The sequence below is a fragment of the Suillus fuscotomentosus genome (genome assembly GCF_016647785.1).
Source record: "Suillus fuscotomentosus strain FC203 chromosome Unknown F5891scaffold_32, whole genome shotgun sequence".
Lineage (NCBI taxonomy): Eukaryota > Fungi > Basidiomycota > Agaricomycetes > Boletales > Suillaceae > Suillus > Suillus fuscotomentosus.
The window spans coordinates 374,775-402,195 of NW_024539544.1; the positions used below are offsets into that span (position 1 = coordinate 374,775).

The 27,421-nt window shown below is 47.9% G+C and overlaps 12 protein-coding genes across 12 annotated transcripts; 6 read left to right on the forward strand and 6 right to left on the reverse strand.

Moving 5' to 3' along the window:
* Positions 1 to 6: 6 nt before the first annotated feature.
* Positions 7 to 970, reverse strand: F5891DRAFT_1038802 (uncharacterized protein). The gene is made up of 5 exons (XM_041361908.1): positions 856 to 970; positions 696 to 801; positions 427 to 642; positions 279 to 383; positions 7 to 228 (listed from the first exon to the last, which is right to left on the reverse strand). Exons 1-5 carry the CDS (start codon positions 939 to 941, stop codon positions 136 to 138), a joined length of 606 nt encoding a protein of 201 aa, XP_041225106.1. The 5' UTR covers positions 942 to 970; the 3' UTR covers positions 7 to 135.
* Positions 971 to 4,019, forward strand: F5891DRAFT_1038804 (uncharacterized protein). The gene is made up of 15 exons (XM_041361909.1): positions 971 to 1,285; positions 1,335 to 1,667; positions 1,716 to 1,825; positions 1,876 to 2,024; positions 2,076 to 2,286; positions 2,339 to 2,370; positions 2,425 to 2,666; positions 2,720 to 2,918; positions 2,964 to 3,161; positions 3,215 to 3,259; positions 3,308 to 3,402; positions 3,452 to 3,664; positions 3,718 to 3,738; positions 3,793 to 3,807; positions 3,858 to 4,019. Exons 1-15 carry the CDS (start codon positions 1,061 to 1,063, stop codon positions 3,897 to 3,899), a joined length of 2,130 nt encoding a protein of 709 aa, XP_041225107.1. The 5' UTR covers positions 971 to 1,060; the 3' UTR covers positions 3,900 to 4,019.
* On the reverse strand, positions 4,020 to 5,565 carry F5891DRAFT_1038813 (putative methyltransferase-domain-containing protein). Its single transcript, XM_041361910.1, has 5 exons — positions 4,932 to 5,565; positions 4,744 to 4,876; positions 4,601 to 4,693; positions 4,398 to 4,548; positions 4,020 to 4,347 (listed from the first exon to the last, which is right to left on the reverse strand). Exons 1-5 carry the CDS (start codon positions 5,433 to 5,435, stop codon positions 4,083 to 4,085), a joined length of 1,146 nt encoding a protein of 381 aa, XP_041225108.1. The 5' UTR covers positions 5,436 to 5,565; the 3' UTR covers positions 4,020 to 4,082.
* A 66-nt stretch (positions 5,566 to 5,631) lies between these two features.
* On the forward strand, positions 5,632 to 7,185 carry F5891DRAFT_1189677 (uncharacterized protein; the record flags this gene model as incomplete). Its single annotated transcript, XM_041367199.1, has 6 exons — positions 5,632 to 5,865; positions 5,919 to 6,083; positions 6,136 to 6,457; positions 6,509 to 6,610; positions 6,661 to 6,997; positions 7,056 to 7,185. 6 exons carry the CDS (start codon positions 5,632 to 5,634, stop codon positions 7,183 to 7,185), a joined length of 1,290 nt encoding a protein of 429 aa, XP_041225109.1.
* On the reverse strand, positions 7,056 to 7,936 carry F5891DRAFT_402969 (small heat shock protein). Its single transcript, XM_041371707.1, has 3 exons — positions 7,750 to 7,936; positions 7,482 to 7,698; positions 7,056 to 7,427 (listed from the first exon to the last, which is right to left on the reverse strand). The coding sequence occupies exons 1-3, from the start codon at positions 7,890 to 7,892 to the stop codon at positions 7,329 to 7,331; spliced, it is 459 nt and encodes a 152-aa protein (XP_041225110.1). The 5' UTR covers positions 7,893 to 7,936; the 3' UTR covers positions 7,056 to 7,328.
* A 196-nt stretch (positions 7,937 to 8,132) lies between these two features.
* Positions 8,133 to 10,178, reverse strand: F5891DRAFT_1278858 (uncharacterized protein). Its single transcript, XM_041370340.1, has 5 exons — positions 9,985 to 10,178; positions 9,786 to 9,932; positions 9,678 to 9,736; positions 8,667 to 9,624; positions 8,133 to 8,616 (listed from the first exon to the last, which is right to left on the reverse strand). The coding sequence occupies exons 1-5, from the start codon at positions 10,133 to 10,135 to the stop codon at positions 8,174 to 8,176; spliced, it is 1,758 nt and encodes a 585-aa protein (XP_041225111.1). The 5' UTR covers positions 10,136 to 10,178; the 3' UTR covers positions 8,133 to 8,173.
* A 187-nt stretch (positions 10,179 to 10,365) lies between these two features.
* On the forward strand, positions 10,366 to 12,767 carry F5891DRAFT_1233255 (exocyst complex component Sec6-domain-containing protein; the record flags this gene model as incomplete). The annotated part of the gene is made up of 5 exons (XM_041369604.1): positions 10,366 to 10,656; positions 10,704 to 11,096; positions 11,149 to 11,438; positions 11,500 to 12,641; positions 12,700 to 12,767. The coding sequence occupies 5 exons, from the start codon at positions 10,366 to 10,368 to the stop codon at positions 12,765 to 12,767; spliced, it is 2,184 nt and encodes a 727-aa protein (XP_041225112.1).
* A 78-nt stretch (positions 12,768 to 12,845) lies between these two features.
* Positions 12,846 to 16,208, reverse strand: F5891DRAFT_1038828 (uncharacterized protein). Its single transcript, XM_041361911.1, has 19 exons — positions 16,070 to 16,208; positions 15,931 to 15,961; positions 15,793 to 15,878; positions 15,709 to 15,740; positions 15,576 to 15,660; positions 15,326 to 15,521; positions 15,186 to 15,274; positions 15,015 to 15,132; positions 14,616 to 14,965; positions 14,416 to 14,567; positions 14,181 to 14,358; positions 13,996 to 14,131; positions 13,840 to 13,946; positions 13,754 to 13,791; positions 13,494 to 13,705; positions 13,315 to 13,443; positions 13,182 to 13,265; positions 13,108 to 13,132; positions 12,846 to 13,058 (listed from the first exon to the last, which is right to left on the reverse strand). Exons 1-19 carry the CDS (start codon positions 16,093 to 16,095, stop codon positions 12,934 to 12,936), a joined length of 2,199 nt encoding a protein of 732 aa, XP_041225113.1. The 5' UTR covers positions 16,096 to 16,208; the 3' UTR covers positions 12,846 to 12,933.
* A 35-nt stretch (positions 16,209 to 16,243) lies between these two features.
* Positions 16,244 to 17,511, forward strand: F5891DRAFT_403266 (EAP30/Vps36 family-domain-containing protein). The gene is made up of 2 exons (XM_041371710.1): positions 16,244 to 17,039; positions 17,106 to 17,511. Exon 1 carries the CDS (start codon positions 16,270 to 16,272, stop codon positions 17,020 to 17,022), a length of 753 nt encoding a protein of 250 aa, XP_041225114.1. The 5' UTR covers positions 16,244 to 16,269; the 3' UTR covers positions 17,023 to 17,039; positions 17,106 to 17,511.
* Positions 17,512 to 18,091: 580 nt separating this feature from the next.
* Positions 18,092 to 19,861, forward strand: F5891DRAFT_953643 (major facilitator superfamily domain-containing protein; the record flags this gene model as incomplete). The annotated part of the gene is made up of 7 exons (XM_041375197.1): positions 18,092 to 18,274; positions 18,327 to 18,392; positions 18,451 to 18,611; positions 18,661 to 18,795; positions 18,852 to 19,011; positions 19,059 to 19,557; positions 19,614 to 19,861. 7 exons carry the CDS (start codon positions 18,092 to 18,094, stop codon positions 19,859 to 19,861), a joined length of 1,452 nt encoding a protein of 483 aa, XP_041225115.1.
* A 253-nt stretch (positions 19,862 to 20,114) lies between these two features.
* F5891DRAFT_403232 (uncharacterized protein) lies at positions 20,115 to 22,036 on the forward strand. Its single transcript, XM_041371709.1, has 4 exons — positions 20,115 to 20,724; positions 20,774 to 21,707; positions 21,759 to 21,806; positions 21,864 to 22,036. Exons 1-4 carry the CDS (start codon positions 20,203 to 20,205, stop codon positions 21,941 to 21,943), a joined length of 1,584 nt encoding a protein of 527 aa, XP_041225116.1. The 5' UTR covers positions 20,115 to 20,202; the 3' UTR covers positions 21,944 to 22,036.
* On the reverse strand, positions 21,920 to 25,154 carry F5891DRAFT_403160 (adaptin N terminal region-domain-containing protein). The gene is made up of 12 exons (XM_041371708.1): positions 25,086 to 25,154; positions 25,005 to 25,033; positions 24,685 to 24,956; positions 24,493 to 24,634; positions 24,269 to 24,442; positions 23,878 to 24,209; positions 23,521 to 23,830; positions 23,254 to 23,469; positions 22,901 to 23,198; positions 22,319 to 22,851; positions 22,174 to 22,266; positions 21,920 to 22,111 (listed from the first exon to the last, which is right to left on the reverse strand). Exons 1-12 carry the CDS (start codon positions 25,105 to 25,107, stop codon positions 22,004 to 22,006), a joined length of 2,529 nt encoding a protein of 842 aa, XP_041225117.1. The 5' UTR covers positions 25,108 to 25,154; the 3' UTR covers positions 21,920 to 22,003.
* Positions 25,155 to 27,421: the final 2,267 nt, after the last annotated feature.

Sequence of the window (27,421 nt, forward strand, 5' to 3'; positions counted from 1 at the left end):
GAGGAGTTTCTGGGGTGCAAATTAATAGATTACAATACTCTTTCCAGTACACTTTGTCAATAGCTTGTACAGCAGTAATCATCAACCAAAAAAGCGGACTGCTACTATCTCCCTAAACTCATATCGTGGCGCAATCTATGGTGGTTGCGCGAGGCCGACATTCTCTGCTGATTCAAGAGCCCATACTCCTATTTCATCCTGCGGGAGCTGACTCCACTTCGCGTAAACCTAGCATATTTGTTAGAATGCTCAAACAAATCCAATAAAAAATCACGCACATCATCAAGGATATCCAATAATTCCACCGTCTTAGCATCTGCAGCACGCTGTTTGTCGTCATTATCCTTACACCGGGCGTACAGAGCAGCATTCTCTTCCTCAAGCTGATAAAGTCAGAAAAATTTTCAGCGTTTGAGAGTTACTTACAGCCTGCAGTTCTGCTCGTATACGCTCTACTTCAGATTCCATCACTCGGACGGTACGTGCACGAACAGCAGCACGTGGTGCGAGGTTTTCTCTCCATACATCCTTGCCATGTATTTCTCCACGTTGTTTTCGAGCTCTGGCTTCCGAGACGACAGCATGGAGAATGTTGATACTGTCCCTTACATTGAACTCCTTGAACAAATTCTCACAGCTTTGCTGAGGCGGTCTCAGTAAATGCGCATTCTGTGATGCTTAAACACGAAACTTACGTGTATTTGATCCTCCATATGCCTCGAGACGGTGTTAAAAATACCCTCTGCACCATGTGGCTCTTCCTTGCACCAGAGCGTGAAGCATTCCTGAAAATCTTCGTATCTACGCGACCATTAGTTCAAACCACGCGTAAATATGAGTAGCCTTGATACTCGCGTCCATTTGTGTGCTGAGCGCGATATGGCAAGTTGTAGTGCTGAGTGAAAATGGGTCCACCGTTTGCTGTCTGGTGCTGTCTTCATCGCGGCTCAGGTTAACGGTGCCAGTGCATTTGGCACGTGATCAATAGTGCAGTGGTTTCCAAGTTCCGAAGGTTCCCTGAGTGCTGTCGTGGAATCTTGAATGTGTACCACTGACACCCATGGACCGCAATGACGAAAACGACGGACAGTCGGCGAGAATACCACAGCAGAGGAGCTCCGTTCCATCATTTCTGTTCCTAATATTTATGCTCTTCATACTCACAAATCACACTGGGGATGAATTTCTCGCTCGAAATCATTACCAGGATGCCCTTCAATCCCTCAACTACCAGCTGTCAAACTTTACTGCTTGGCTGAACGGGACAGAGTCTAACTTTATAATGGTATGTACCAAGTTGCTTCTGGCTGCTGATGAATGCTAACGAAGCGCAGCCAGACAGAAATGCCGCCGCCACCCCTCTTGTAGGGTCATTCATGTCCTTTGGGTCTCGTCTTAACCCACAGTGGGCATCTTATTTTTCGAATGTGACCGGATTTACACACGGCGAGATCGACTTCTTCAATATCACCCCTCCCAGCCTTGGATCCGCAACCTATTCCTGGAGAACACACGCTGAGACATTCATGGGTGACACTAATATGACAGATCTCACCGGTCACTTCGGATCTTGGAATTGGACCGGGTCGGACAAAATTTCATGGAGTATAATGGATCGAGCTCCAATCAGCGTAAAAGGTGTTACCGAAAAGATCGCCATGGTTCACGTGGGTTGCTTTCATTACTTCATTTTATGAAACTTGAATCCCCCACAGGGCAGAATTGATGTCCGTCATCCCGCCACTTCCGATGATATGAAACTGGATTTTGAAGGCGTGCACTTTCTTGCAAATGGGTCAATATATGGTTTTGCTGAACCTACCGGGTGTGTTCTTAGCGATGACGTTCAGACGACTGAAACAGATGTTGTGTTAGTCGACATATAGATATCCGTTATATCCCCGCATTCGTCCCAGAAGCTTTCCAGAATGACACTGCTCGGACAATAGAACCTGAATTGATGTCCCGAATTAACAAGGTGAAAGATATGATTGATGCAGGTGTTATCGACCAGGACTCGCCCAGTATGCCAAATCTAACTCCTATGTCTGTCACACTTCTAACTGTGCTTGCAGGTGGGGAGTCGCAAGGAGGTTGTGGATTCAGCGTTTACGCACAAATTGCGCCATCCGAGATACCTGCAAAGTATATGGAGGACCTTGAAGACGAATTACAGAAACCAACGGGAAGATGGACAGTGAAACGTCCGCCTCTCAAGCTCAATGGCGTGCTTTTGAGTAGAGAATGCGGCATTCTATATAACTTGCATGACGCAGAAGGATTAAGGTATGGCTTCAACGTTTCCTGTTTAGGGACCCAACTGAGTGCTTGCCTTAAGGTCTCAGTTGTTCTTTCGGAAGGTTGCCACATGTCAGGACGTTCCGTCTTGACTCAGTCAGTTTATTAATTCGCATTTTTGGACAGATGCTGGTATCTCGGCTTTGGTGTACCTGGTGCAGTTACTACTGCTCTCTCGTCAAGTTGACCGAAGTCGTACTCCTGCTGGATTGTCTCGTGTGTCCCTATGGACGTTCCTTACACAATCTATTGTAGACTCTGTCTCATTTGCTGGGCATATCACTTTTGCCATTATTGCTAATGGGCGTCCTTCCTTATCGCTGGTGGCTCCAGCATTCGTTGCCTGCGTACTTTTTGCTTTTGAATCTGTTAGTGAGCTTTTACTGCTCGATAGACTACGCAGACTGAATTGGCTTTTCAGCAACATGCCATCCTCATCAATCAGGTCCAAGCTCCAGAGGATGCAGTGGCGCCACCCCCTCCTCGGCCAGTACAACAGGAACCATCAGTGCCTTCTCAAGCTGTGCCTACACCAACGACAGCTCCTCCTCGATCTACTGGCCCAACATTCTTGAGTTTATTGTTTCGACACATTCGCTCTGATCCCCAAGCACGGATATGTAGGTATTCCGGTGCCCTCGTATTCACTTCTGACGTTCCTTCAGGGCTTGGAATGTTTTTCTTCCTAACATTCATCGTACGAGTCATCGTGACTCCTTCGCTAGCGCTGGTATTTGTGGCAAGCATGTACTCTCTTTTCTGGTTGCCACAGATTGTTCGATCGGTGAAGAAAGGCAGGAGCAGCGCACTGACTGCCGAGTATATGATTGGCACATCACTCTGTCGACTTTTCCATGCACTTTGTGAGTACAGTGCATTTGTTGTCGATTTATGTTCATCATATCTATATTTTCAGATTTCTTGACATGTCCAAAGAATGTGCTCGATGTCGAGCCCCGCCGTAGGTTCAGAGTCGTGGATCAACCAAACTTGACTTATACTTTACTAGGTTGGATCTGGTATCTTGCGATGTTCATCTTCCTGCAAGTTGCCATTATACTGCTTCAGCAGCGTTTTGGACCGGCATTCTTCCTTCCAAAACGAGTAGGTTGCGTTTTTCCAGTTGTATAGATGTTTTTGATGAGCATTGCAGTTTGCTCGTGCGCAAGTGCACGACTATCATCCAGCATTACCGCTTTCTGCCGCTGACCCAGAAGCGCCTGAGGAATCTCTCGGGGACTGCGCTATTTGCATGGAGGCTATTCATACCGAAGATGAGAAACAGCTAGAACATGTCACTGGTGGATTGCTGCGAAATGTCGGAGCAAGGCGAAGCTACAGTCTGGCTCCTTGTCAACATCTATTTGTGAGTTCTCGATATCATTTATATGTAAACGGCACGCTCATACTGTCGAACAGCATACGGAGTGTCTGGAGAAGGTACGTTTATTGCTTCCTGTCGGATTCCAGATGCTAATCTCCACCATCTACTAGTGGCTTGCTATCAAGGTAACCGTCTATATAAACGAATGAGACTGCATATTGATCGATCTTCTCAGAATATTTGTCCTCACTGTCGCAGGCCCCTTCCGCCACTTTGATCGCTCTGATATCTAAAGTACACCATCATCAACACTATCTCAGTACTACATACCTCGCATTTCTTGTATTGCATTTTGCTGTTAATTCTAGTCATCTGTACTTGTTCGCAAGTGTTTCATACCTCAGCTAGTCGATACTTCGCGGATCCGACTAATGTCGCTTCCGAATATGATATGGTAAGCTCACTGTGTATTTACTAACACCGTCCCCACCCAAACCTCAACAGGTGGGCCCTCCGCTCCAGGAATTTGTGCGACCTCCTCAAAACGTATGCCGATTTTCTCTGCCATTTCCCAAAGAGTACGTTCTGCCACATCTCGCTCTTTGTAACCAAGAATGATCAGTGGAGGTTTTGCTTGCGTGCCACTCATTGAGAACATGATAAGCCTGGAGAGTGTTCCTATGAGTGCAGGGAACGATGCAGTGTTATATGTAACATCTGCCATCCTAGTATGAAAGCTCAAAACATTGATCGATGCAGGTTGATACGTACTCACACAATCACATCGATGCCATTGACGAATGATGCCACCTGGGTGGATATGTCAAGTTCATCCCAGTCGAGAACAACGCCCTTAGGCGCGTTTCCAGGGTGGTAGAGAGATTGATTCGAACTTATATTGCTCTGCAATAGGGGCAGAGCAGAGGCTGAACACCACAATGAGTGATTGTATCCGTTTACTACCACATCGCCGCTCACGCAAATCGGTGGTTATGATCTTTCCTGCTGTGACAGGAATATCAAGGCCTTGCAAAATACCAAGAACGATAGCAACCATGCCAGTTCCTGCGCCTACTCAGAGTCAGCACTGCGAGGAATATTACCTCGCTGAGAGCTCACACCTAGCTCGAGAACATTGCATTTGGAGGCGAAGAGTGTATTCTTCACTTTTGAAACCAGGGTGGTGTTGGCAACCATCCCGGAGTGAAGTTGTATTAACCAAGAGCTAAGGCCGATACCACTGTCCCATATTTTCTGTTGGAGCCTCACTTCAACCATCTGCAGCGAGGTGAGCTGATGTCTGACTTGCCTTGTCAAGGTCAAAGGAGGTTTGTTCAATAATATTGAATATCACAGGATTGTCTCTATTGTTTGCAGTTAACGCATATGATCTCTGAATCCGCTCCTGCTTCACAGCCTTGTTTGGGCGAGCGGAGAAAAAGATAGGATCGGAGAGGACAGGGAACGGTTGGCGCCCCAGACTTTCATCGTTCAGGGAAAGTACCTGATCTTTTCGTGATGTTCCAGAGCTAAGGATAAGGCGCCAGTATTCTCCATTGCGGACATTTCGAGGGGGTGGGACGGGTATTTCCTTGTACATCGTAGATGCCCTCCAGCTCGTCAACTTCACGGGCTTTGTTGTTACTGGGCTTGGTGTGGCCGAATGCAAGGACCACGAATAAAATATATCTTGAGCGTCTGTGTAATATTCTGTCCGTAGATCATTGGCGATTTGAGGGGTGATCAGGATGGGTTCACCAGATAAGGCGGCTTGGGTGGGAGGTGGCCGCAAGAATGAAATGTAGTAGAACATGGTTCCTGTGACATAGGCCAGGCGCTCAAGACGACTTGCCTAATGCTTGATGTGTCCAGGTACTAGATCAACGTATATATTGCCATGTCAGTAGGTAGCGAAAAGAGAAGATCACTATGCGGGACTGGAGTCAATCGGACGGGTCGCCCGATTTGGCGAAGACATCTTCTGTCTGTGACGCACACGTTAACATAACATGTCTACTATCAACATCCTGAAGACGTCTCGATATTTGCGGCCATGCATTCATCCTTCGAGTCGCTCTTTTGTCCATTCTTTACCACGTAACTTTCCAAGGATAGGGCGGTTTACGTCGGAGAAATCATTCCAGAGCACACCGCCAACTTTTCGTGACCAAGTTGCCCGTTCAACTGAAGTAGAGTCTTTCAGCTCTCGATTTCCCCGACCAACAATACGGAACCAAGTTTTGGTTAGCAAATTTCATTTGTTCATGCTTTAGCTAGCCGGCTTATGGCTTATTAGTTTTTTGTTGGTGGGTCTTTACTCGCGTATTCGATAGCTGCAAGTCAAACCGAAGTCGACACCGAGTACTGGTCAAAACATCTGGCATCTGTCTCTCACAGATGGACTCCGCGACCCCCAACTACTGAAGAGATGAGAAAGGCTCAGTACTTAGAGCTTGGCAAGGTGCATTTCACTCTTGTCCGAAATTCTCCATCATACATTTTATCTTCTTCAGTATCTGCAAACCCAAGTAAATCAACTTAAAGATACGTTGGCGGAATGGCCTCTTGCATTGCGCAACCTCGCTCTCTCCGTCTACGTTCAAGCTGCACAATCATACCTTGATGCCCCCGAAGGCAGAAGATTGTGCTGGTTGATTTGCGGTGTCAACACGGCTATATATCTCGTGTGGAAGATACCACGACTCGCGCCATTCATGACCCGAACTTTCACTCACCACCCCTTGTCGGGACGCTCATATACTCTGCTAACGAGCACGTTTAGTCATAAATCCTTCATCCACTTGTTGGCAAATTCAATGGCCCTAGCTAGCTTTGGTGCGCTAGATATCTCTCTAGAGGGACATCCTAACTTCTTTCCTCTATAAGGCTCGGCCGCCACGCACTATTTTACCCTGGAACAACTCAAACATGGTGAACATCAGCAAGAAGCCACTGCCAAGTGGCATTTTCTTGCCTTCTTCATCTCCGGTAGGATGCTTGTGCCAGTCTTCGTTGTCTGGTTTACTCATCCTTCGAAGCCGGACTCTTCTCTGGTTTGGTTAGCCACACTGCTGCTTGCAAAGTTCTCTTCCCTCGCCTTGTCAATCAGTTCACGGCATCTGCAGTCATAAAGAACTCTCCAGCAGCTACGGCAATTTCTAGCACAGCTGTAAAGACTGCAACTGCTGCTCCGAGGGAGATTTTACCGTCATTAGGCGCGTCTGGCGCCATTTACGCAGCTGTGACAGTCAGCGCATTAGCCTTTCCAGACGCTCAAGTCAGCCTCATTTTCCCTCCTTTCGTTTCGATACCGATTCAAGCGGGAGTTGGTGGTATCGTCATACTTGACATGATTGGCATCATACGCGGCTGGAGGTGGGTACAAAAAATGTGCATGAGAACATCACTAATCTTGGTGATGCCATTGAAACAGGATGTTTGATCATTATGCTCATCTTGGTGGTGCGGCGTTTGGAGCAATATATTACATGTACGGGCCGCAGTGGTGGACCTTCATGAGGGGCGAGTATCAACGACTACACTCTCCCACATCCACATCTTAGACGGTAACATGTCCTAGAGTTGCTATTACAATCCACGCTCAGCCATTATTAATACTTGACAGCGCAACAATGCATTAATTATCATTATTGTACAACGGGAGGTAGCAACGTTTCTTGGGGAACATTTTTTCTGGCATGATCAATCAAGTAATACCGATACGCTGGGAAGCTTGCGCCTTCCCAAATTTTGGGAAAGTAACTTTCAAAACTCCATTTTCCATATTTGCTTTGACGTCGTTAGGCTGCAGGTGACTTGAGTTTCGGCCCACGGAGGTAGTAAGCTGGATACAACATACCTCTGTTCCTACAGGTAGCTGCAAGATACGAGAGAACTTTCCTTGTGTGCGCTCACGCACAGCGTAATCCTTCTCTGTGATATCCTTCTCTGCACTCATTTCCCCTGAGATGGTGAGGCGGTTCTGCTGCACGTCAATTGTGACATTCTCCGGTTGCATGCCAGGCAAATCAAACACGGCCATGACTTTGTTATCCTCGAGCTCGATCAAGTCCATCCTACTCAAAGTCAGTGGTGCAATGATTCGGAGTCCCTTGTTATGCACATACTTTGGACGGAATGTCCCTACACGAGACCCGCTTTCGACGGCTCGGCTGACATCAGATGTTGGACGGAACCGGGCACTGAAAGCATCGTCGAAGAGGCGCTCGAACTCGGTGAAAGGGTCGTAGTGGAAGTGAACAAGGGACATGATAATAAATATGTACGCAAGTGTGTAGTGATGGGCGTTCTGACGAGAGATAAACTTTCCTCTCCTGAGTCCTGACAGCAAATTTATATTTCCCCAGAAACCCTCCTGTGTTGATATCAAAATCCAAAGAGGGGCATACTTGATATGTTGATGACCTCATCAATCGGGCCTTAGGAGGTCCCTCTTTGTACAAAGCTAAATAAACTTATCACCTGCGAAAATCTCCCGCAACGTCCCTATGGCAAGTCTTGGTTGATATTTCGTAGATAGTGTAGTGTGCTTTAGAGCTCGAGGGTCAATATGAATACGAGACGTGGAATGACTCTAATTATCTGAAGAAAAAAAGCAAGGTCATCTATGTAAACACGTTCAAGGGCGTCCAAAAATCTTTGGCCAGCGTTCTTGGCCAACTCCTGCATTCCTACGCCAATCATCCCGCTGACCATTTTTGAAGTACTAGCGGCCCCTGCTAGACTCTCGATGCTCTTAGCAAACAATTCCCATCCGCTTGCATTTTGCAACCGAGAGCTCGCCCCAGCATTCATCATCAACGCGGCTTTCACTGAGTCAAGCTCATTAATCACTTCAAGTCCCACAGATCGTGCCCACACCACCGGCTGCGCTGTAGAAGAGTAGACCTTGTGCAGCTTGTCGACCGCTGACATCACCTTGTGGTTCTCAAAATAGCGTTCCCGCGCGTAGGGTATCAGAGCCGTATACGAGCCTGAAGAGATGGTTAAAGGGCACTTCTCGATGAAGAAAGACGCGTCTCACCGATGTCTCCTCCGTGTCTCAGAGCTTGTATGATGCACCTTGATAGAGCGTCGACGTCTCCCAGGCCCAGGTTTAAACCTTGTCCTGCTAGCGGATGGACGGTGTGCGCAGCATCCCCGACTAAGACTGTGCGGCTTCCTGCGCCCTCTCCAATATAGGATTCAGCATGGTTGTAGCGAAGCGGAAAACTTGCTGTGGTGCCCTGCTGAATTGATGTCACGAGGGGAGGAAGCGCATCCGCATCATCCGGGGGAATACCACCATCTGAAAGCATTGAAGTGGCGGATGCATACGCAGAGTGACTTGAAATGCCGTCCGAGCGTTCCCTGAACATAATTTCTTCCTTTATCTCCTCGCTTGACTTAGTGCCTTCAAGAAGTCGTTTGTAGATATACTGCAGGGATGGCTCGGGGAGGCGGAAAGCGGCATTGATTAATTGTTCCAAAACTCCTGGAGATGATTTGTTCAGCGCTGCTGCCAAATGAGGTTTGGTCGACCATACAAGCGAAGAGGTGCAAGGGGAGAGCGGCAGGAATGCAATCGGACCCGTCGGGAGGAATCTCTGGTAAGCTGTGTTGTTGGGTACCTGGAATGGTCCTCGCGGCGCGTGATTTAGTGTTGCAACAACCGCTTGCGTGTCATATGACCATCCATATGATGAGATCCCAGCGAACGACCTCACTGGGGAGTTGAACCCGTCGGCGCCGACCAGCAGCCTTGCGCGTAGGGTGGCGCCATTAGAAAGATGCACGAGAGGCCAGTCATTGTGATCACCTGCCTCGCGTTGTATCGATTCGACTTTGACGCTGTGAATTACCTGGACACTCGGGGTATCCGAAAGCTTTCTTAGCAGTGCGCGTTGGAGGTTCAGGTTTTCTGTCATTCGAGCCATTTCACTCGACTCCGGCATTACAGATGCGTCAAAGGTGATGCGAGCACCGGAAACGCCGTCCCACACCTAATATGAGACAATTGAGCACTAAATGACGATGTCACCCTGCAGAGACGCACCTGCATCTGGTGAATAGGATTCGTGCGTGCATGTTCGACGTAGTCCCAAATTCCAATCCCTGAAACCAGTAAGCTATGATATCAAGCACCTTCACAAGGTACACGCACTGTTCAAGAAATGTTGAGACGTGTGTGTGATGGAACTGACGCGGTTTGAGTACGCGTTGGGCGGCATGCCCCAATCCTGTATTTTGGACAAGTCCCCCCCTTCTATTAGCGTGATCTTGAGTGAATTTTTGGCGATAGGGTTCGCAGCTGCCCATAATGCTCGAATAAGAGCGAGACGTGAGCAAAAAAAGCGACGCACCAAGGGCAGCTGCCAAAGCCAATCCTGCTGGCCCGCCTCCTACTATCACGATGTCATTATCTCTCGCACGTTCAGAACTAAAAGATCTGAGAAACAGTCTCCGTCGACATCCCAGACGCGCTGATGACCTTGGCTTTGCAAAAAAGGCCATGAAATAAATCACAAGTTTATGAGATTGAATGTGTGACTTTGACAGGCGCCTATTATGTACAGGCGCCAGCCAGCCTCTAATGTACCTTAAGTCGTGTGGAGTCTGGACTGTGTTATTTCTGAAGTCACTTTCACTTATTCCTCGATTCAATCATTCACCCATATAAAGACTTATTTCCTGGCAACAGTAATCTTTGAACATTGGAGGTCAGCCTGGCCGCCGTAGCTCCCATGGCTGCCCCGCAGGTATCTGCTGCGCAAGCCATCGGCGAGTACCTCCAGTCTCCTGACGATCTCCTCAAAATCTCAGCATTCCGGAAGAAACTGGAGAAAGAGAAGGCTTCAATTGATGCCAGACTCAAAAGTGGCGTCAAAGAGCAGCTTGATGCAACTCGGGAGGGGCTCACGAAATTGCTTGGGACGCGAAACAACGTTCAGGTCATAAAGGAGGAGATGCAGATTGTGGACAGGATGTGCTCCGACCCTCAAAATGTTGTGTCAACCTTCGACCAGATCAGCAGGGTGCGTTATCTATTGTCCACGCATTCCGCCAGCTTGAGGTTGTACAGGTGTCTATGGTGCACAGGAATTTCGAACAGACGGAGGAGATGGTCAACAATCTGCTGGAGATGAACTCGAAGCTCGATGTACTGGAGGAATTATTGGAAGTGGAGAGCAGGATCATCATTGGGCCCGCTCCTAATCTCCTTCCAATCCACTTTCACATCAACCGTCTGGAGGCATTCCGAAATCAGACCATGCATCAAGCAAAGAAAGCTTCTGCCAACTCGCGCCAGAAACTTGCGCGTATGTTTGAGCGGTTGAACAAGCTCATTGAAAACTTCGAGACATACATCATGGAGTTAGCCTGCAATGTGCTGCCACTTGTTCGTGCAGGGTATCCGCAAGTTGTGGTAAAGCTCATAAAGATCGCGGAGCTCGAGGCACGGGAAGACGAAAAGGTATGACACTGCATCATCCACATGGAACGAAGTTAATATGGTCTGGTGTAAGGCTATCGCTATTAGGCTCGTCAAAAAAGCTGCCAAGATGGATGCAGCATCTAAATTCAAGTCCATGCAGGCAAATGCCCGTATCATTAAGCACTACCGCTCTAAAGTAACCAAAGCCATATCGGACTCTATTAAGGCTAATTTTGACGACGCATATACGCGACATCAGCACGACCCTGGCGCCTTTCTCGGTGGCCTTAGTTGGATATATCAAGACCTCATCCGCATCGAAAGCGATGTGGTACCATGCTTTCCGCCGAACTACGAGATGCATGCGTTCTATATCAAAGAGTACCACCGTACTCTGAATGCGACTCTTCAGCGCATCATAGGAATCGGAGCCTGACGCGAGCATCATGCTCGACCTTCATGCATGGATTAAGGAGTACAAGAAGAGCATGACAGAGTTGAATGTAGCTCCGGAGCTCCTTGATCCACCGTTGCTCGGCGGCGAGGAGCAGAGCCTTATCGAGGACTACTTAAAATTGATCGTCAAGAAGCTCGATGAATGGTCTACGAACCTGATGAAGACAGAGATTCAGGAGTTCATCACGCGCTCGGATCCACCTGAAGTGGACAGCGATGGACTCTATGGCACGCAGGGCGCGGTTATCCTGTTCCAGATGGTGAACCAACAAATCGATGCAGCGACAGAAAGTGGTCAAGGAACTATCCTTGCTCGTGTGGTGGGCGAGGTGAATCGAGTTATGCGGAACATACAGGATCAATGGACCAAAGTTGTTGAGGCAGAGCTGAAGAAGCAGACGGAGAAACCGGAGGAGGTCGTCGGGGGTCTGGCAGAGTATTGCATTGCACTTGCCAACGACCAGATCAAGTCCGCCGATAACACCGAGGCGCTTCTAGGACGACTCGAACCCCTTGTATCAGAGAAATACCGAACGCCCATTAGTGAGAAGCTTAATGACGCCATTGATGGAAACTTGGATGTTGCGAAGAAATGCATCCAGACATTCATTGATATTATCCTCAACGACTTGAAGCCCGCGACTAAGCAACTTTTCCAGCCAACATGGTACGACGGTATCATGGAACAGATCGTGCTTACGATGCGGGATTACATGGCCGATCAATCTTATATCAATCCATCACTCCTCGAGCTTCTTGTCGAGTATCTGCTTGACGCCTTCCTGGTTACTTATCTTACTGCACTCGCCAACTGCCCAAAACTACGCATACCAGCAGCAACGGAGCGCATCAAAGAGGACATCAGTACTGTGTTCTCCTTCTTCAGCGGGTTCAAACCCACCAAAGAGATCGAGCCATACTTTGAGGTAGTGGACTTGATTTTAGCGATGTTGGAAGCGTCTAAAAGCATGGCATTCCTGTCGTTTTGGGCCTTCGCGAAAGTACACGGGCCATGTATACCGTTTGTGGAAGGATTGATGAAAGTTCGGGGAGATCTCGATCGTTCTGCTGTCAGCGAAGTCATGGATAGCATCAAGCGGAAAGTAAAAGATGAAGGCCTAACTGATCGTAAGTGATTCTGTGGATTATTATGCTAATCGCAGCGATGTTTATTCTTCTACCTCAGCTCCGGAGCCGACGATCATGAAGAAGATAACGGTTCAAAGCACGCTATCACGTTTCTTGCGGACATAATCTGACTAACATTGTTGTTTATTTCCTTTCGGTTTCTCTGTCCATCGCACTGTATTGTACTCGCATGATATCCGCCATATTGGAATACAAAGTATCGTTTTATTGTGGCTTAGAGCCTTAAAGCTTAAGGCCTTATGTCGTCTTAGTACATGGATCTCTACGTTATTCAGTCAGTCTTGGTCTTATCTGCAGCCGAGTTGGAACGATCAGGTAGGACTGCAGCTACTTCATCTATCTTCTTAAACTGCCACGGGAACCTAGAGGGATAGAGAAAAGGACGGAGATCAAATCCTGTGCGACAATGTTAGTCTTGTGATGTGGAGTTTTGAGCGTAACATACTGTTGTCATCTGGGCTGTAGGATTCCTACGACAAAGTCAGTCTCATATCAGTCTGTGAAGATAAATATACCTACTGCATGGTATGCCGGCGTCAGAGTTGTCATCTTATGACGGTTGCGCGCATATTCAAAGAAGAAATGCTTGACTTTCTCTGCGATCTAGAAGACGTAATCAGCGGATTACATTTGATCTTGAATGATGACATACTTGAACGGGAGACAGGAATGAGCCCCACTCGTGCACCAGCTTCGTGAACATGCCGTATGGTCCACACTTCTCCACTTTGCGGAAACGACCAAAGACTGATAGTTCATCATACGTCATGCCCATGTCCGCCTATCGAGTGATCAGCACCATTGAGAGAACACTTTCGAGTGAATATCCACCTCATCCGCTTGGACATATGTCTCTGAAATTGGCTCTAGCTCAGCGGTCGGTACGGCGGTCAAAAAACTGCAGAATATCAGGAAAAAGTGCCGATCCTGATAACCCAGCTGTACTAACTCGTTCAAGATAGGAAGTTCAAACGCATCCCGAGCGTAGGCAATGAACTTCTTGAGATCAGTCTTACTGATGCCGCCAATAGGATTGATATCAGCTGGTATTAATATTAGTTCAGTTAGCATTTCTTTCGAGATAGGCTGACCTGCTGAACAATCGTATTTTGTGAAATACCCGCGGAGACTGAACCCTAAGTCAGTCAATTGTCACTATTTCAGCCAGTCAACATACCTTTCATCAACGTTCGCACTGCCAAGGACGAGGAGTGCACCCTGTCTGCCTCGCACCCAAGGAAGTAGTTGAGCGAAGAGATAAGCAAGGAGCATCCGTAACCGTGCCTGACAGCAATCATCAATGACCATGTAGATCCCGATTCGTGGTACTTACCTGGATGTTCTGCAGCGCCAAATTCTCCGCACCCGATCCGCCATGGGCTCTGAACTGAGGTCGCATACCAGTAACGAACGCGAACAGGTCACGGACAGAGGTGACAAGAGTGTCCATGTTCAAGTCTGTATGATAGCTGGATTTATTTTTAGTCGAGCGTCTCGAGGAATAAAGTGTACGCATACCATCCGATCGCTGCTGAAAGGTCCTTGGCCCTCTTTCTCGTTTCTGCGCTAGAGTTCTCGGTGCCCATGTAACACGTGTGGAAGATCTTGTTGCAAAACTCATGCGGGTCTAAAGGGGTATACACCGAGTCTTCCGGCTCTCCGACCATTCGTCTTGCATCAAGAATAACTTGCTTGTCTGATTAAAGTGATCATGTTAGCCAAAATACCAAATCTAGCAGATGAATGACAGTACCTCCCTTGCGTGCAGCCTCAGCCACGAGGCGGCACATGGAATATACTATCACAGCTGTAGCGCAGGAATCGATACCTCCGCTGAGAGGGACAAAGTATCCCTGTGTACGGGAGCGCCTGAGGTAGTCCCAGAGCCAGCAAGCTGGACCAAGTCTGTAGAGATCATCAGTATTTGGATTTACCCACAAATAATGGGCCTACGCTATCTCTTCCTCTGGAGTATGAAATCTTGCTCCAGCAAGCTTGGCCTGGATACCGAGGGCCATCGCTCCATCTGTATCGCCAAACTTTCCACTTGAAAGTGCGAACGGCACTTCAATCCGATGAAAAGCCTGAGAACGGGCAGCCTGGAGCCCGCGGCTGCGGGATGTGCGATGTGAGCGCACGTCCTCGATATCGATCGTAGCTGTGATGACCTCAACATCATCCAAGGAGAACTGTGAACCTTGAGCGACGATGTGGCCATTCATGGCGATCATGGCACAACCATCATAATACAGCCGATCGCCGTCGCAGCCTTTCTGATTCGCATAAAGATAGACGCCACCAAGCTGGAAGGCGAGTTAGCTGGCAGAGTCCATACTGGGGCACGGCTGTTACCTTGAGTGTCGCTTCCTTCACTAGCTCGACGCGGGTGTAAAGTTTTCGTAACTCATGATGGCTCCCACTGGAATTAGTGAATATTTCGACGCCGTCGAGTCCCATTAAAATATGCGGACTTAGAGTATGCGAGCATGAACGGACGTGCTCGGGTAAGATGAAGACACATACCTTGCTGGCGTAAAGAGCTCTTCACAGAGCTCGACACCTATACAGGTGTCCACCGTGCTTATAATGCAGTCTCCAAAAGGTACTTTGACCTGGAAAGGAAGAGTTGTGCATGACTGAGGTTGAGGAAATCAATGACAAACCTGCTTCGTGACGGTTTGAATAATCCTTGGGAGGAAATGATCTTCCCATTGTTGATACTTCATCCAGGGAGTAAAGTACCGCATTTCGCGGTAATTGCCATCGTTGGCGAGCCACATCTTAGGGCGAATGAGCAGAATCTGCCTGTCGTGTACAATGACACGGCAGTTGTAAATTACATTCTTGTGCACAACAGGCCTGACATGTTTTGAATGAGATCTATAGAATCGTTAAATGACGCTTTACACGTACATTCCAATATCACAGATAATTCCCATGGTATCATCGCTGGCCAAGATCTTGGCCAGTACCTCCCAGGAATGAAGGATGGTGTCCCCTGTGATAGGTTATCAGGAGTGCCATGTTTATGTGTGTGTGTTTGTACCTTCAAGGAAATGGTCGTAGCAGCCATACCCACTATTGTGGAGGATCATAATTACACGCGTTATCACAGTGCACGAGTACTGACGGAATTTCCAGCTCTGGTCCGACTCTCAGGGTAGCACCGCGCTCCTTTGCGATCGCGATGCTTTGAATGATACGTTCATAATTTCCCTAACACGTATAACCTTAGTTGAATGATACGTGGTGATCTGAAGAGCATTACTTGAAAATCTAACGCCCACTGGTTTAATGAACTTTCCAGCGGTTTAGTGTGTGCTAGTTGGGATCGAGGTCACTACAACGCACCATCTGGAAAGATGTAGGTAAATATGAAGATACAGCAGATATGACAAAGCGCTCACGTAGCCAACGTTATTAGGTGCCCCATGATGGAGGTCTCTAGCTAAGTACAGATCTAGCGTGCGCGTTCGCATCGTCGGGGCCCAATGGAACTGGCCGACACTCCGGGACGGCTTCTCCCGTACTAGTTGCTACCTTGCCACGTGATAGCGAAGTCGTTCTAGGCGGACCATCAGAGTAGGTCCACTTTTGAAGCAACCAAATGAACATGCATCGCGGCGTCGGTCTCGCTGCTTTTGACAAAGAACAACTATCACAGCGTTTTGCAGAACTGTCTTCAGAGCTCTCGAAAACTCAGGTCGATAATCTACAGTCACAACTAACACAATTCCGAACTGCCCTGTCGCACTTCGCAACGACACACAGAGATTCAATTCGTAGCGATCCAGCTTTTCGTCATGCATTTCAGCAAATGTGCTCGTCGATTGGCGTAGACCCCCTCGCTGGACCAAGGAAGGGTGGCTGGTGGGCAGAAATGCTTGGGATGGGCGATTGGCAGTATGAGCTGGGAGTTCAGATAGTAGACGTGTGCGTAAGCACAAGGGAGAGAAACGGGGGCGTGATAGAAATGGGGGAGCTTGTACGTATGGTCAGCAAGCTGCGCGGCGTCGAGAGTGGTGTCATTACAGAGGAAGATGTTCTAAGAAGCATCAAGACACTTCAACCGCTCGGCGCTGGATACGAAGTGCTTGACGTTGGTGGTGGAAAGAAGATGGTGAGAAGCGTGGTCAAGGAACTAGATGCAGATCAGGCTGTAATTCTTGCGGAAGCACAAGTAGAAGGAGGATGGATTGTTGAAGCAATCCTGGAGAACCGTCGAGGATGGACGGGAGAACGTGCTCGAGCTGCTCTGGAGAACATGCTTCTTCGAGATGGCCTTTGCTGGCTGGATTCTCAAGACGAGCACTATGGGCAAGCCTATTGGATTCCGTCTGCCATGCGTTGGGACGAGTAATTCTATTGCTCACCAAGGTGCGTGAGTGGTGTCGCATCTATGATTTTTCAACGTTAATGATACTCAGATCGGCCTGAGGACAGAAAGTTCAATTGCAATCGAATCGGATAACCGCTTGATCAGAGGCTCGATCGTCGATATCCGTACTACCGCCTCCTACATTTCGGTCGAAAGGACGCGGAGTATATTCGGCGTAGAAGCATGCACTCGTGACTTTAAAGCGTTTCACATGGTGTTGGATGACGTAGACTATGCAACACGCGAAACGAAGACAAGACAGGGAACATACATATCATGTCCTTCGCAATGATAGGCTGGTTGAGAAACTTTCTCGCATAACACTTTCGTTGTTCTGCCATTATCCATGGGTACTGACTCTCCCGTAACCCTGATCATGTGGCGTTGTTCAGAGTATATGGGGTTTGGTGGGCTCTTCTGAGCAGCACGGCTGTCGCATACTTATAGTTTGTTGTCATTTTTTCATTGACAACAGAGTTTCTGATCTGTTGCGCCAGGCATTACGTTCATGTGTATCAACCCGGCGACCTTTAACCGAGCGTCCGAGGGCGCGACAGACAGGCTCGCACAAAGGCTTGTTTTTGTCTTGGTGTTGGATTAGCTGCCGTCACTCCGCATTCTTAATAACCATCGAGTTTTACAAAACAGTACAAACTTACAGGGAATCTGTTTATCGTTTGATGAAAGGTATTGTCTGTATGGGCGTCAATGTTAATCTTGCTCCATGTAAAACGGCTAATTAAAATCACAGCTCTCGGATGGATTTGATCAATACTTTGTTTGGGTGGGAACGTAGAAGTTGATTGTCCCATATATCGAACATAGGCTCTCAGCATCGAAGTTGCGGGGTCAATATGGTTGACCTCTTTGGGTGGTTCAAATGCTTCCAAACTCGGGATCTGCACACAAAGTATGGTAGCGTGAGTTCACTCCAAGTATCTGTAATGGTACACTAATCTCCATTATGCCCCACAAATACCACGCCCCGGGACTTGTCCCTGGATTGTACTTAAGCCAGAGTGACAAATTTGAGTTTTGGTGTACAACAATTATGACCCTCGAAACCACTGACGAAGAGACACCTCTGCTGCATGCTAATGATCATGTAGAACCCCAACAGAAGCCAGTAATTACAGACAAGACGCCTCTCCCGTGGAGCCAATTTTCCATCATACTGTCGCTTCAAGTCCTAGAACCAATGACTTCGCAAGTCATCTCGCCGTTTGCACCACAGGTCGGTACTTGCTGTATTGCACTCAAACAATTGATGATGGAAAGGCGTCCAGCTGATACGAAGCATTGGAGTAACCAACGGTGAAGAAGCTCGTGTTGCAATTTACGTTGGCATACTGGTACGCAATTATCACTACTTGATGGAATGGTTTTCTGATGAATGTTTTATACATGTAGCAGTCACTCTTCTTTGCAACCGAGGCATTGACTACTTTTCACTGGAGTCGTCTGTCTGATCGTGTTGGCCGTAAACCAATTTTATTGATTGGTCTCACGGGCATCTCCATCTCCATGTACTCTTTTGGACTCTCAAGAACTTTTTGGAGTGTCGTCTTGAGGTACGCATGACCTATCGTGAGCAATTAATCCCGTATTGAACGACATAAGCCGCTGTCTGTGTGGTGCGCTCAATGGTAACGTGGTAGTGATGAAGAGCATGATCGCGGATATCACGGACTCCACAAACATGTCTCAGGCGTATGCGTATATTCCTTTTGCTTGGCAAGCTGGCATCGCTCTGGGGTAATCGTTTGTTTCTATCATTTAATTCTTGGTTGACTAAAAGTTTGAATTTGCAGGCCTCTCATCGGCGGACTTCTTGCAACTCCAACGGTTCAGTATCCGGAACTATTTGGAAGATCTAAACTCCTAAAGGCGTATCCTTATTTCCTTCCTTGTGGCGTGATAGGAACACTAGCGCTTGTATGGTGGTGCGTTACATTCTTTTTTCTCAGCGAGGTTTGTCAATCCCCAAGCACTTGAATTGAAAACTTACCGTGTCCCAGAGCACACAACCTAGCACTAGTTTTGCTCGGTTTCTCGGATTGTACAAGAGCGAAAGAAGTACAATGCCATCAGATTCTGGCCTTCGATCAAAAACGAAGCCCCTGCCGTTCCGCGATTTGCTAGTGACGCGGGTGGTCATCGCAACCTGCGCTTATGCTGCTACTGCCCTGATTGAAATCTCGTTCCGCGCTGTCCAACCAGTTTTTTATGCTACACCCATTGAAATGGGTGGCCTCGGGCTGGATGCTCCAGCCATTGGCATCATTCTGGCTATGCTTGGTATTCTGAACGGAGTGCTTCAATTGTTATTCTTTGTGCGCTTGCATGACTGGCTAGGAGGAAGAAATCTGTATCTCTTCTCTGTCTTCAGTTGCTTCTTAATGCTTGCGCTGTTCCCAGCCATCAGCTTCACAGCTAAGGCACAGGGACTGAGCTATTTTGTTTACCTCCTGGTAGGCCTGCAGCTCCTCGCCTTCGTAATCTCGTATTCTGCATTTGGTATGCATGACGGTCAGTTAAACTGGACTGAATATTTACTTTGTGTCACTTTACAGGTGTCGTATTCATGTACATCAATGCATCTGCACCCAACCGAGCATCCATTGGCGCAACAAATGGGCTCGCGCAAACTGTGGTGTCCGTCATACGAGCTATTGGACCGGCGGTGGCGAACTCTGCTTATTCGCTGAGTATCGAGAAGCAACTCCTTGGTGGAAATATGGTGTATTGGTTGATGGCTGGAATGGTTTGCATTGCGGTCGGTGTCGGATCTGCCCTCCCAAGGCGCTTGTGGTGCGAGTAGATATATCATCGATGATAGTGCTACCGGTCTAGTAACGTCTTCCTTCAAAAGAATATGTATAGGGTCCAGTGAACAAGCGCTGGTGGTCCGAGCCATCTGAGAATAGCAGTCACTGGAATGATCCGGTTGTTCCAACTTCCGCATCTAAGGGCTGAGCTCCCTGTAGTGGCGTAGGCGTAGACCACGTACTGAATATTCAATGACAGGGGTTTGCAGCGTGGGCAATAGAAGACAAGTAGTGGCTGTGAACGAAGGTGCGGCATGCTGGCATCAAAATTGCTACTATCCGCATTGTGTGCTCACTACTGTATTCTCAGCGCTCAGCTATCTCAACCGCGACGATGCACTGTCTTTTGGACCTTCCGAGCGAAATCCTATGTCACATATCCAAGAATCTAGCAAACGATGAGCTTCTAGTGCTCTGCATCGTCTCAAAGCAGCTTCATTTTGCTGCACTCACCGTCTACTTTGATCGGTTCACTGGCGTCAATGCCCCTACGAACGCACCTGCCAGTATCTGCCAACCAACTATAGCTGCATTGCGCGGGCTTTTGTTGGCACTCTGGGTGAAGAAATGTGATTCCGTCTGCTGTACTGTGATCAGTTATACCCAACTCAAGTTTCTTACGCGCTTCATCGCAAAGTTGGAGCCGTTCCGCAACCTCCACTTGCGCTTCGGACGTGGCATGGAGCCATACTCGAGACAAGTCATATTTGGGCTCATAGATCTAATGATTGTCATCAAGAAACAGGGATGCGAAGATATGCTCATAACTGGGGGGCACACAGACAGAGCATGGGTTCCAGGAGTAACAGATCTGACCCGTGCTTTGCGCTTGGAAGGCGTAGTCAGTACCGTGGATGTAAGTTCATTGTCTTATCTACTACTTATATCTACTTATGACCATGCAGACTGTTGCCAGATTTTGCAGGAAATTATTTCGCCGTTACAAACGTGACGAGAATTACTGGATCACAATAACACCTTCCCTCACTACATTGAAGACAGTCAACCTTTCAACAGACTACTTCTTCGCGCCATTCATGAGCACGTGGACCATTCGGACACTCAATGATTCTTCCATCACTTCGTTAACACTTGACCTTCGCTTTCGCAATGCGCCAAAGTGGACCCATATCCTGTCAATGCTCCGCCTTCGCCACCTTCGAGAATTTGTTATTTCCTCCAATTCATTGTCGCTTCAATGTTTGACACAGTTTCTACGCCGTCATAACGGGCTCACCTCACTGACTACGAAAGGCCTCTCCTTGGAGGATAGTGGGACACAGAACAAGTCGGTCCTCACCCTTAATGCCCTTCCTAAACTGAGGACACTCATGGGATTACCGAATGACATCGGGCACATCCTCCGTCTTCAGCCTAGTCTCAAAGTCTTGAAACATATAGACATCAGTGACCCTGATGCAGATGGATACATCACATCTTTGAACGATTGTCTCGACGCGATGGTAGCTAGAGACAAACTTTACGTGACCTCAATAGCAATCAAGACCGAACACATGTCTTGGCTGCTGTCACAAAGCAGTGCAGATTCAGAGAGGGTGATGCCTCTCATTGCATCCCTCACGATTATTTGGAAGGGCCAAAATGAAGAATTGCCCTCGCCTAGTTTCACTGCCGCATTAGCTGGGTGGGTAGCATTGTTCCCGAAGCTGGAACATATCCACTGGGGAGTAAAGCGCGATCTCGAAGGATCGCAAGCCGAAAGAAACATCGCCATCGCTATCATCAACCGTTGCCCTCGTCTCAAGACTTTGGAATTGCTCAGAGATCCTCCTGTCCCTAATAGGCAACCTCCTCCAGTTGACGTGTGGCTTAGGGACGGTACGTGTCTGCTTCTTGGCAAACTTCCAATCTTACGTACGAACTATGAAGATCCCTTGTCAATCAAACAATTGGCATGTTCTCAGGACAGCCAGCATAGTAAGCAAATCGTGTGTTATTACAATTGAGCCTGAACTGAATCAGTTTGTATCCAAGGTGTTGCCTCTTGCTCTTGTCGTGATAAAGCGAAGATAGCCGGTAATATCCATGTAGACCAAGTGTGTGCCAGATACTGATCATTAATAGCGCTGTGCGTAGCAGCTTAGATAGCGAGTACTGTACATCCTAACCACAAGCTAACCACTTCCTGTTAACCCTGGCGGGAAACCCGAGAAATCTATTTGGTCTTGGACTGCCTGGCCGGCAAGGGTATATGATATACGTAGCCGTAGCCGTATATTGGACTTTTGTATAAAAATCATCAATCAGAAAATGATTTCAACATGAAGAAGGAAGGTATACATACACCAGGCGGCCCCATCACACGCATTTGTTGAGTTTCCGTAGCACCTGGCTGAACATCGGAATTCGACATGGGAAGCATCTGCAGTTGTTGTGACTGTACAACAGCTCAGTAGGATGTCACCAACTTGTTGAATCTTAATCCTTACCTTGGGAACAGCAGCCTGGAAGTTAAGTCCGGTAGCAGCGTTCGAACCGGTAACTTGGAAGCGGGCCATGATGTTGACGACACCTGGTCGCGCAGCAGAGGTTTGAGGTGTAAGGGTAATCTTGAGCTCCTGCTTATCGTAGGCGGTATAAGAGGTCAATCGTGGCGCAGGTGGGTGCTGTTGTTGCGGAGAGGGTCGGGGAGGTGCCTGGCTCTGTGATTGCGGAGAGAAGGTGGCGAAAGCAGATGTGGCAGGGGAAGGAGCAGGAGCAGGCGACGCTGGGGAAGGGGAAGAGTCAAACAAACCGAGAATATCTTGGACACTGCTTTTCTGGGGTTGTGGTGAAACAGAGGGTGTGCGACCGTGAGTCGGAGACGGAGCAGCAGGACTGCTACCGAAGATCTCTGCAAGGAGGTCGTGATTGTTGTGCATTGCCTGGCCATTGACGACAGGCGTCGGCGGTGCCACCTCATCGCCAAGAAGATCGGCATCCTTCCCACTTTGCGTGGACCCAACGGGCTTATTTTCACTGACTGGGGAAATGTCAGAACGTCGTCAAATCGGATTTAAGAGTCTACGCACCAACGCCCATTACAGTAGCTTTGAGCTCTGGGGGTGGCATCCGTTCTAGGACGCCACTCCTTAGATCGCCCAAGGTGAACAAACTTGCGAATTCAACGGCGCGTTGTTGCAGTTCCAACTCTGGGCTAGTGGTATACTTGGCGAGAACCTCCGCAATTCGCTGTTGTTGTGGCAAACTTGTCGTCGGTCTGGAGGCTAACTTGGTGATACTTGCCATTAGGAATTGACGAGTAAGGGAGTTTGCGTAGGGCGAGTCAAGGGTGGTAAGTAGGAGATCCAAAAGGTCCTTGTCGGTAATCTAGAAGAAGCAAGTCGTGAATTCTCAATTCCATGCGCAAAAGTTCATTACTGACCTGCTTGGGCTGATCCTCATCCACGACGCCGCCATCGAAGAGCACATCACCATATTCACCGATTACCCACAAAGCAGCCAATGTTAGTGACTCTTGTGAGATGTCATCCTGGAGGGCGGTATAGAGCTTGGACGATGTATATGCTTGAAGCTCCGGGGTATGAGCGACAAGACGGATAAAAGCAGACAGAATCTCCTCGCGGACAAAGTTTCCGGCCTAACATGAACGTGAGTGAATAGATACCTTTGACGTTGAGAATCCACTCACCAATTTGAGCACCCTAAGTACAGTGTCGATGTGCCACCGTTTGTTTGGAGCGAATCGCTCTGCAGCGAGTGATATCTGTGTTGTCATGCCAAGCTTGAACTCGTCGTCCGCAACCTCAAGGAAAGCAAGCAGCTCGCGAATGAGTATCCGCACGTTCTGCTCATTGATGAGCGCATATGACAATTCGAGAGCACGCCGCCTGATGGATATATCGCCATCCCGCAGACAGTCTAGGATGATATTTCTGTGCCGTTGAACTGCATTGGTGTCCATTCCGACCACTTTGTTCAAAGTGTTCAAAGCGACATAACTGAGCGAAGTAAGCGAATATACTTTCAGAACGTAATTTTAACCGACCGAATGTTATTGTCACGGTTACCCAAGAACTTGCCAAGAATATTAATAGCCATGACGCGCAGACCAGAATCCGCTTCGATCTCAAGGATCGTCAGGACAGTTTCATATAATATCGAATTGCCGACGTTCTTGGTCGAATCAGTGTTAGTTGCGACCTGCGCCAAGATATCATTCATGGTCTCGCTAGCACGTGCATCGCCTTTGCCAAGTAAACGAAGCAATCGCAAGACTTTAACCTGCAAGAATGGATCTGTGATACCAGAGACATCGTGCTCGGGGCTGTATCCGGTGGTGACCAAGGCTTTCAAGTTACGAACAAGTAGCGGCACAGCCTGCGAGCACGTGAATAATCAATGGTAACAAGCTTGCTAGCACGAGCGAAAGCGCTTACATTTCGAAATTCGTTCAGACAATTCTCGTCGATCTGACACATTTCGGTTGTAAGTGTTATGGCTGTAAGTAGCACGCCGTGGTTTCGATCAGTGAGAAGATTCTTGGCTTTCGAGATAAAGTGATCCGCAAGGTCAGGAACCTTCTTGATGACGCGAAGAGCACATAGAGCAGCCTGAAGTACATTCGAATCTTGAACGCGATGTGGATAGGGAGTGTGCGCACCTTTTTGCGAATATAAGTGTTGCTTGAGCCCAAAAGCTTCCCTATCTCATTTGCCAAATCTCGCGACATTTCCTCCGAAGCTATGTTTGCGAATGTGCAGAGTCCTAAACCGACGACATACATATTGGAGTGGTTCATGTCACTGCAAGAGGTGAGTTCAAAAAACAGCGGATCATAACATATGACACATACTTCTTCAACGAGTTGGTGACGAGAGTCAGGACCTCTTGATTCTCGTCCAAAAGTAACATGATACCCAGATATCCGAGGCGTTTATCCGTGAATCGGGGGCTCGCGACCAGTTTCAGACATTCTATCTGACCGAAATGGGCGGGCGACCCCAGCATGTGGATGTATAGTAGTTTTGCAATATTGTTGTGTCGTGCGTACACATCTTCCTCTCTGAACGAGGCGCGGATGGCGGCTGATTCTTGCTGGATGAGGGCCCGCTCGTCTGCAACGGTCTGCAAGGGTTTAAGGTGACTTCAAGACTGTGAATTTGAGAGATCTACCTTGCAGGCCCTTATTCCTTTGATCAGGGCTGTCTGAATGCTTCAGTCAAAAGTTCCAAGCCATGCTTCAGAACCACTTACCCTTGAGATTATGGTACACCATGGCTGCGCGTTCAAAGCGAAGTCAGACTCATCAATATTGGACATGTGGCGTGACTTCTGTGACTGTGACGTAACTCTACGCTCCATTCTTACTTTCTTTGACATAAGATTCAAATACAGCAGTAGTAAACATGCCTGCTCTAAGCTAGCTATGTATCCTTTAAGTCATCAAGTGCGATCACTACTCAGTTCTATTCGCGACTCGGTTCATTCTGGACAGCTTGGAAAGTGCATCACAAACCAAGATACGTCGGATAAGAGGTGATGACCTCTTGGACATACACACTAACCCGACGCACCTTGTTTGCGTTCAGCATACCTTAGTATATATCGCGAAATCACAGCTATCTGAGCTCCAGGAATAAACTATGAATAGTCACCAGGTACAGGCATGGAGAGCTAGGAGATTTGACCAGAAGGGTTTGATAACAAAAATCAGGGTTTCGAGGAGGCACTCAGACAAGGGAAGACATACAACAACCCCCGTAGATCTCTCTCGAGTCTTGAATCTGATTTCAGCAAGCGAGGCCGGGAGTGAACTTGCCGCCTCAGCTGCTTGGCACAAATGTAACAAATGAGTTGGACAACACTTGATGGAAGGAAAGTCAAACCATATTCCGATCATTGCTGAAAGCACTCCTTATTTTGACGAGAATCGATCGTCGGTCGAAGCCAGCCTGTAATCTCATTGGGTTTCGATGGTGAAACATCCTTTGGTCAAGTTGCATGATGCTATGTTCCAGTCTGAATTGAGTTCGGAGGGCGTAGCTGGTGAAAGAGACAGCCATGTGCCAACGCCGATGTGGACGACTTCAAGCCGACTGGCGATGCCAGAATTCGGTTCGGTGAATAGATGATCGTCATTTACCACATGAATAAACTTGGTGATAGATGAATACGTAGGCCGGGTTTCTTGGAAATATCGGATGAACGAGATCGTCAGAAGAGTCTCGAGAAGTGGAGATCGACTAGGAGATCGATACAGACTATTTCGTAGCCTAGACAGCAAAATTGGATAGGTGCTACCGAAGAAATGACGGACGAAGGGCAGTCGCAGGGCACATCGAAGAATGGGGCGCTCCTCTCGCTCAAACTGAAGCCCATTCTCACGAGAGAAAGTCCAGGTCGTCCATGCAAGTCGCCTCCTGAGTATTGATGACCTCGTACCAAGTTCGTAGAATAGAGTAATTCCATCGAATACCACAGAGGGCGTCGCAGTATTGGTGCTCAGAACAGAAATCGTGATTGAACGTGTCCATTGAAAATTGCGCATCGTAGAATAGAGATGAGTCAATGACCGCAAAGCTGCCCATCAAAGGAGGAATGCTCAAGCAAAATAAATTGCAGTCTTCGGTCGGGTGAAATCGAGAAAAGTCGGACGGAAAGGACGATAAAGGTAGAAGATAAAGAGCATATCGTGTGATGGTGCCGATCCAGAATCCAGGTGATAGCATCGTTAGAAGGATCATTGAACAAAAGCAAGTGCATCGGGTTCGGTCCACATTAAACTGTCGGCCGAGTGAGTACTATCCAAAGCCAAAGCGATACTTGAGAAGTAGGACAAGATAGAAAGAAATGCCGGGTAAACGAGATCGTCAAAATAGGGTCCCAACAAACGGAGTTCGACTATGAGATCGACATGCATAGGTTTTGCGGGATAGCCCAGTGGATATAAAGATTCAAGAAGCAAAGAGAGCGAGATGATCCTCGTAGTCCAAGTCGCATGGTCAAGACTTGTTGGATCGCACCAAGTCCATTAATGTTTGGTCGAGTCGTCCTATCGAGTGCCACAAAGGTATATGAAGTTGGAGCAAGTGGCAATAGAGAGAAAAGAAGGTATGTCAAATGGTGGCCAAACGACGGCCCTATATATATGTGACCTTCAACCGTGTTCAACGGCAATTGTGAGACATCCGAATTCGTGATGCGTAGAATGAGGTCATTTCAATCTTGACCGGTCGACTCACATGCATGTGTGAGATGCATTCTATGAGGAATGCTCAGTCGCTCGAGTACATGTATGAGCATTGAGGAAACATGATGTGATTCGGCAAATGCATGAAGTCTCAGGTGACGGGTAATATTTTAATGAGCGCTGAGCGGCTCTGACTCAGCTTCACTCCACGGCGCAGCTGCGTGCACTAGCTAGTGTATTCACATTGAAGAATTATAGACTTAATAAGCTAATGATCAGTCCCTGGCCATTGACTGCCACTCGCACCTAAGTTTCAGGGCACATCACACGCTCTAAGTTAATTAACAGTGAGGGAAATGAATAGTCATTCAAATAATGATATTGTAGAAAACAGTCGTGT